This window comes from Purpureocillium takamizusanense, chromosome 2 (genome assembly GCF_022605165.1).
Source record: "Purpureocillium takamizusanense chromosome 2, complete sequence".
NCBI lineage: Eukaryota > Fungi > Ascomycota > Sordariomycetes > Hypocreales > Ophiocordycipitaceae > Purpureocillium > Purpureocillium takamizusanense.
In genome coordinates, this window is record NC_063069.1 from 292731 (window position 1) to 300042 (window position 7312).

The 7312-nt window shown below is 53.7% G+C and overlaps 4 protein-coding genes across 4 annotated transcripts; 1 reads left to right on the forward strand and 3 right to left on the reverse strand.

Annotated features, from left to right (window-relative positions):
* Positions 1-282: 282 nt before the first annotated feature.
* Positions 283-2342, reverse strand: JDV02_001911 (uncharacterized protein; the record flags this gene model as incomplete). Its single annotated transcript, XM_047982885.1, has 6 exons — positions 283-665; positions 724-1527; positions 1583-1645; positions 1696-2021; positions 2075-2099; positions 2156-2342. 6 exons carry the CDS (start codon positions 2340-2342, stop codon positions 283-285), a joined length of 1788 nt encoding a protein of 595 aa, XP_047838855.1.
* Positions 2343-2884: 542 nt separating this feature from the next.
* On the forward strand, positions 2885-3955 carry JDV02_001912 (uncharacterized protein; the record flags this gene model as incomplete). The annotated part of the gene is made up of 2 exons (XM_047982886.1): positions 2885-3341; positions 3423-3955. 2 exons carry the CDS (start codon positions 2885-2887, stop codon positions 3953-3955), a joined length of 990 nt encoding a protein of 329 aa, XP_047838856.1.
* Positions 3956-4058: 103 nt separating this feature from the next.
* Positions 4059-5525, reverse strand: PRA1 (Prenylated Rab acceptor protein 1). Its single transcript, XM_047982887.1, has 3 exons — positions 4860-5525; positions 4358-4794; positions 4059-4298 (listed from the first exon to the last, which is right to left on the reverse strand). Exons 1-3 carry the CDS (start codon positions 5272-5274, stop codon positions 4257-4259), a joined length of 894 nt encoding a protein of 297 aa, XP_047838857.1. The 5' UTR covers positions 5275-5525; the 3' UTR covers positions 4059-4256.
* Positions 5526-6479: 954 nt separating this feature from the next.
* Positions 6480-7312, reverse strand: JDV02_001914 (uncharacterized protein; the record flags this gene model as incomplete). Its single annotated transcript, XM_047982888.1, has 1 exon — positions 6480-7312. Exon 1 carries the CDS (start codon positions 7041-7043, stop codon positions 6480-6482), a length of 564 nt encoding a protein of 187 aa, XP_047838858.1. The 5' UTR covers positions 7044-7312.

The window sequence follows — 7312 nt, forward strand, 5'->3', positions numbered from 1 at the left end:
GCACAACCTGCGAACCTTCCATTGCTGCCGTTCTCAATTACTATCACAGGCATAGGTGTCAATTGCTACCGGCTACCAGGCTATCGCGTAGGAGAGGAGATGGCACGATGGGGCCGGGCCCAGCACGTCTCAAGGGTATCGAAATTGGGAAACTCGTATAAACTGTGAGTGCAACTGGAGATATTGTCACCGACTACGGAAAGCTTGCCATGCACTATCCAACGAGCCTTTCCATTGAGCAAGTCGCAGATAAAGGCATGGCTACTGGCCATCTGTTCTATCCTACTCCTTTGCTGGAATAATGGGCAAGCGCAGAAAGTTTTGGAACTCCTTGCCAATATGGATAGCGTTGATCCCCCCCAGCTTTTCAGGGTCACGATCATCAGGGTGGTTGTGCTCAAACACGCTGACACCTTCCGAGTCGCCGCTGGAGATCTCGATTGCCACTTTGTCGCCCGGCAAAAAGACACAATTGGTTGGCCAGATCTCAACATCAACGGTGTAGACCTCGCCAACGTTCACAGGCTGAACGTCGGTGGAGAGATAATCGCGCTCGGGGACAATGTTGCTCATCTCAGTCGGGTTCTTGGTCGTGGCTCGCAGCGAGACTCTGAGCCAGCCACGAGCGAGCGGAACGGGATCGCCCACGGCGCCGGTGTAAAACACTGGGGTGCAAGTCAGCAACCTGTACTATACTCAGTGGGGTTTACTACAAGAGCTTACCTTCTTTACCATTGGCATCGATGTGACGGAGGGTCGCAAAGATGTCCATCTCTGAGGGCGTTTTATCCCCATCCGCTTCAGCAGAGATGCTCAACCTCACAATGGGATGCCCTGTCATTTCAGCCTCGGTTTTGAATGGCGTCGAGACGAAAGTGACGCCCCCCTTTGGCGCAGTGTACGTCACAAGGCCGTCCCCAACCTCCGACGTCGAGCTCATCTCGAGCTGCAAGGACTTGCAGAAGTTGAAATCCGTATAGACGGTTCTCGCGATAGGCCACTCCATCTCGGGTCGGCGGGGAAATGCATCGCGCTCTGCCTGAGGATTGTTGTAACCCGGGTTGTCCCTGCGGACACAGAGGCTGATGGGTGGGACCTTTCCTGGTGTCGACCAGCCCTCCGGATCAACCCCCTTTAAGAAGGCATCCAGGAATGATTTTTGCACCGCTACTTCCTCGTCGTAATAGAAGGGAAGGTCGTGACGACCGGTGATGAAGCGAAGATACTTGAGTTTCGATCCAATCCCGAGGTAGCCGAAGATGTTGCCTCGCAGGTGAAGATGGATGGCGCCCCAATTGGCAACGCTGAGAACGGGAACCTCAATATCAGCCATGTTGTAGTCGCGAGACTTGTAGTATTCCTCGTTGCGGAACTTATACTTCGCAGTGTCGATGGTTTGGTCAGCCCGATTCTCCGCAAGCTCCTCGGCGGACAGAACTCCCTCAAGACTGTCGGTGCCCCAGTTTCTCTCCGTTCTTCCACCAAGTCCATACTGGTTCGACCCAACCTGGCGATCATACCAGTACTCTATCGAGAGCGTTAGAGATAATGATCTGTTTCGGCAGTGGTATGTGGTACATACTGATGAAGGCGTTGGAAAGAATACCTCCATGACGGACTCGGTCACGATAATAGTCAGACATCCCTGCACTTGTGTCAATGAAGCAATAGGCAATTGATACTCCCGCCACATACCTTCCCAGGGGATAATGCAGGCAAGGCCAGCCGGCTTCCGGGCCGCCACACGCCACTGGCTTCCTGCGTAGTAGCTTATACCTAAGAGGCCAACTTTTCCATTGCTCCAGGGCTGCACTGCCGCCCACTCGACCACGTCGACAAAACCATCGCACGTGGCCGAACTCATAGAGTCAAGCTTTCCCGGGCTGTTGCCGGACCCACGCTCATCAGCCCGAACGACAACATAGTCGTTTGAAGTCCAATAAAGCGGATCGGGAGTCTCCCATGCAGAATGCTTAGACTTGTGGTTTGGGTTCACATCCGCAAAGGAATGGGCGTGGAACCTGATGTCGTTTTAGAAGCTTTTAATATGTGCGACTGCCTCATCGGGACCTACTGCTCGTAAGGAATGTCCTTCCCATCTAAACACACGATTAGCCCCTAATCATTAGTTACAGACATTTGGATTAGTCCTTACAAGGTCCATATGTGCAGAGCACGGGGAAGCGGCCCTCCTTCTTGGGACGATATACGTTGGCGCGAACGAGGAGAGGATCGTCTTTCGTCTGGGGAGTGGACCGTTTCAACGGGATATCCACATCGCGTTCCAGCACATAAGGGCCGGACTCGTCAATCACATGGAGATTCTTGAGTGCGAGAGGCATTGTGATTGACAAAAAAAGTAAGGTTGAGTGACGAGGTTGAGTGACGCAGTTGCAGACTTGGTTCAGGAGGCAACAAATGAGAACTTTGGTTAACTTTTCTTGAACCGCGAAGTGCCGCCTAGTTTTAGGTCGCGGAGAGTGGTCCGAGGCTCAACACAGTATTCAAGAGCCAATGTTCAATGTCCAACGCTGGTTGGCACATTGATGCCCACGGTTCCAGCCACTCGGACCATGGTGGGGAGTCGGGACCCGTTCTGTGAACCTATGCCGAGGGGTTCCATGCCGACGGCTGTCCCCCACCCCCTCCCTCCCCGCAGGCGTTCGGCCGGGCCTGAGCAGATGAAGCCATCAACCACATCACACGTACCATACCGAGTGTGTAACATCCGGGCCATGGAAAATTGCATTAATAATATCGTAGTAATGAATCATGTCTGCCCTGATGTATAAAGCGAATCCTTGTGGTGAGAGGAGGCACAGACAGCAATCTACTCCACACTTGACTTACACGACGCTTGCGCAAAGTCGCCATACAGAACAACATGGCCAGCCCGAACAAGGTCAACCTTAGCCGTCTGGCTTATACAGTGTACAAACATCCGGATGTCACCAAGTATTTGCAGTTTGCCAAAGACTTCGGGTTCGACGTAACAGAGAAGGCCGAGGATGGCAACTTCTACCTCCGCGGATATGGTGTCGACCCGTACATCTGCATAGCTAGCGAGTGTGCCCCGGGCGAGGCAAAGAGCTTTGGCGGTTCCGGCTGGGTGGCGCGGACCGCCGAAGACTTTGAGCGAGCGTGCAAGATGCCCGGAGCCGAAGTGATTGACATTTCCAAACGCCCTGGCGGTGGCAAGATGGTTCGGATACCTGACAACAACGGCTTTCCATTCGAGGTTCTCTTCGGGCAGGAGGAGCGCCCTGCTCCCGAACGAGGACTCACGAGGGTCGTGGATGGCCAGCCAAACGTAAACACTGCCATGGAAAAGCCAAGGAAGGGTAAGCCACTTAGCCCGTCGCGACACAGTACTGTCAATTTGGAGGTTGAGGCTAACGACAATTCCTGATAATTCTGCGAAGGCCAATTTAATCGCATGGTCACCGGTCCCGCCATGATCCACAAGCTGGGTCACTTTGGCTACGCGACCGATAACCAGGCCAAGACAAGTGCGTGGTACAGCAACAACTTCAACTTCAAGGCGACGGACATTCTTCACAAGCCGGGTGACCCGTCTGCAGAGATTCTCGCCTTTTATCATCTGGACCTTGGCCGCGAATACTCTGACCATCACTGCCTCCTCATCGCGGGGCACCATGGCCCTCATCAGGCAGGAACAGAGATCCACCATTCTTCCTATGAGGTGGAGGACTTTGACACGCAGATGATGGGTCATCAGTGGTTGATGGAGAAGAAGTACCAGCAGATGTGGGGGGTCGGGCGACATGTCATGGGCTCTCAGATCTTCGACTACTGGTTCGATACCAGTGGCTTCATCATGGAGCATTACACGGACAGCGACGTTGTGAATGAGAATACGCCGACGCACCGCCAGGAGAATACTCCGGGCGCGATCTGGGGACCGCCGCTGCCTACCGCCAAGTTTGAAGCCTAGTGGTTTCTCCGTCAGTAGTAATTGAGCACATTCTACCTCATTTTCGTCAATTCATGAAGCGGGCATATATGGCGGCGATGTGATCCAGCTCTCAACCTTGATTGCTTCAAGTGAATGTGTCATATTTCATGAACCAGTCTATGCTATGTACTCCTGTTTCTACGCCTCGTCAAAGGACCGTTACCATGTGATCTGTACTTGGTCGCAGGCTATGTAAACGGGTAGAAACGGGCCAGCCGCCCCCCTCCTACCCTCCCACACACACACTGTCACACACACAAGGTGAATTCATGCGACGTCATCAAGCGCAATGTACGACGCCATCTGCGTGGGTGTGGCACTCCTATCGTCAAGAATTTAGCGACATTTTGATCCGACATCAGAAGGTGGGTGTCAACTCACAGTCGGCGCGCTGCTCGTCGCGCTTTGGGACGGCTTTGGAGTAGCCGTAGGAGCCAGCGTCGAAGCCGACGATACCTTGGAGCTCTGCGGCTTCCCCGAGCAGCCGACTCCTGGCGCGGCAATGTCGTACGCCCAAACATCGATGGCAAAGTATTGGAGGGCATTGCTGTCGATGCCACTCTTGTCCGACTTGGTCTTTGCCAGCTCCAGGATGCCGGCGTAATCATCGGCATAGTGGTCGACAATCCCCTCGCTGATGACGGGCACGTGGAACAATCGATGCAAGAGGTCCGTCGCCCAGAACGTGTTGAGCTTGGATTCAGCAACCGTATATCCGAGATTGCACACTGCGGACAAGGGGCGGCGGATGTGGAAGGAAAGAGGGCAGATGACGGTCTCGGATGTAGCATTGCTACCCCGCCAGTGTCCCGCCCAGTCTATTGGAGACGACACAAGGTCAGCGGTGTTCGTATGGGACCATGCGTACAGCCGACAGACTTACTCTTCTGACTTTCGCAGTTGCGGTCGGGATCATCACAGCGGAACAGCATTCCCGTTTTGTCGCTGGCGATTATACGGTCATACCAGCCGATTGGCATCGCAGTTGAGCTGTTGCCAAAGTACTTTTGAGTGAACTCCGAGCGGTTGCCCCGTCGCAAGAGGTGGTCCCTGGCGTGTTGGGCTAGCTGAACAGCCTCATCAAGTCCCTGTTGGAGCTGAGCCCGTAAAGAGCTATTGCAAGACTGGTGAATGTTGAACGATGGCTTCCAGCCTTCAGACCAGTCGTAAACATTTGCTTTCGCGGTTTCCTTCGGAATTGTCAGGGTGACGGTCGCTTTGAGGTCTTGGGTGATGATTGGTGTGCCGAGCGCACGCTCCATGAGCATGGCCGCCAAGAGGGTGCTTCGCAGATGCATCTTGACGATATTGTGTGACTAAGTCCTTGAAAGACAGGATTCCCACTGTTTCTGATCGTCTCATGTTGATGGCCACGACGCGCACCCTAGGTTTTATATCTTTATCGCCATGAGCCAAGCACGTGGGAACGCCCCAGCCACGAGAGAACGGCCATGGCCCATGACCTGAGCTAAAGTCCACGACAGAGGCAATAGTTTGCGCAGCTGAACCGTGTTGGCCCGAATTCATGTACAGTTGCGATAGTGTTTGCTGCCCATCAAGGTGATGACAAAGTCGGTGTCGATACCATCAAGGTGTTTATAGAGGGACGCCAAGACACACTTGTCCCAACACACGAGGGGGCCGTGTAAGTGTCCAATCAACTAGGCATGTTTATGCTTATGTTTTAAGCATATACACTAAGCACGCTGTCCAGCCCATGCTGCGTCATTAAAAGTCGTGAGAAGTTCCTGAGATGGTCTTGAGGTGGCCCACATTGACGTTCACTGGGACATGGACTCTACCATCGTCCGATGCAGACCACATCACGACTGACGAGAGGTTTTATGTAATGTTGACCACATTTTAGCAGAGTCTTCACTTCACTGAAATAGCCTTGCTTTGCTCGGCCTGGGAGATGGGAGCTATTTTCGGTGGGCACTGCGTCTCGGCAGGCTGCATGCGGGTGAACACATGTGCTGGCTGCCTTTGCCTTCGGATCAATCCCTACCGATCACCCGTTGAAGAGTTGAATTGATCAGACAGTCGAAAGAATACAGGTCGAACGAGACTGTGGCGCCCAAATTCCATGTCGATGCACACCGGGCAGAGGGATTGCGCGTGGACATCAGATATGTAGTCATGTGTCCCGGAGCACGCAGATACGTGTTGGCGGCGGTTTGCTGATCACGAACTTGAGCATTGTCAGCAATTGTATCGTGAAAACACGCGTTATGTCGCAATGCAGCAGGATGTTTATATTTAGTAGACTGTACGTGCATGAGCCTTCATCTATCAACTCCGAAAGAATGTCTCCCTCATTTGATCCAAGAAATGCCAGAGATAAATGCGCCGCGCATAAATCCAAGTCGACTCGAAGCAAAGTTGCGCTCCCATGAGCTTTCATGTCCTCTCGTCCGGTACCTCATCCTTCAGGTCATCGGCCTTGAAGTGCGAACCCTGATCTCAAGCATACTGCCGAATTCATCGGCGCGAATGGTGTATCTCAGTAGCCGCTGTAGGGGTTGGGGTTGGGCATGATGATTCCTCCACACTGCTCAGGAGGCACGACGGAGGCGCACGTCTGGGACGCGAGCTCCTTGTGCTTGCGCAGGCTGAAAGCAGGGTTGTCGTAGTTCTGGTTGATGACGCCGACCGCGCCGTTCTGGCAGTGCGAGCCGACCTGCTGCGGGCAGTAGTACCAAATCGGGTACTTGTCCTCGACAACAATCTGGAACACGTAGGGCGATTGGCCCTCCTGGGTAGCAAAGTTGAATCCCGCAAAGAATCCCGAGTAGGAGGACGTGCCGTGATCGACGAGAGGTTGGCACGGCTCAGCAAAGCTGGACTGCGCGACGGAGCGGTTGTTGGGCAGGAAGTGCCACTCGACCGTGTCGCCGATCTCAGCGACAACATTGTCCGGGTCGAAGCCGCCGCTGATGCCAGCAACCACCGAGTGGGTGACGCCGGTGAGAGGCACAGTCCTGGAGTATTCGCTGCGAACAGTGGCGGTGGGCGCAGCGGAAACACTGACGACCAGAGACAGGACGGCAAAGGTGAAGGCGTACATGCTGGCGGTTGTTGTCGATGGCTTGTTTACAGAGAAGAAGATGTGAGTGATGGAAGCGGAAAGCTGATGCTAAAGTATGAGAAGACGGGTGTAGCTTGATGTTCTGATGTTGATGTTTCTGAGTCTGATGAGGGCAGCAATCCATTCGGGTTTCCTCGTCGGCAACGGACATCTTTATATCTCGTTGAACTCATTTTTAACAGTCGTTCTCGTCCAAGCCTCCCCGAGCTGCAACTGCCACCACCCAACGGCATGTCGACCCGCCAAAG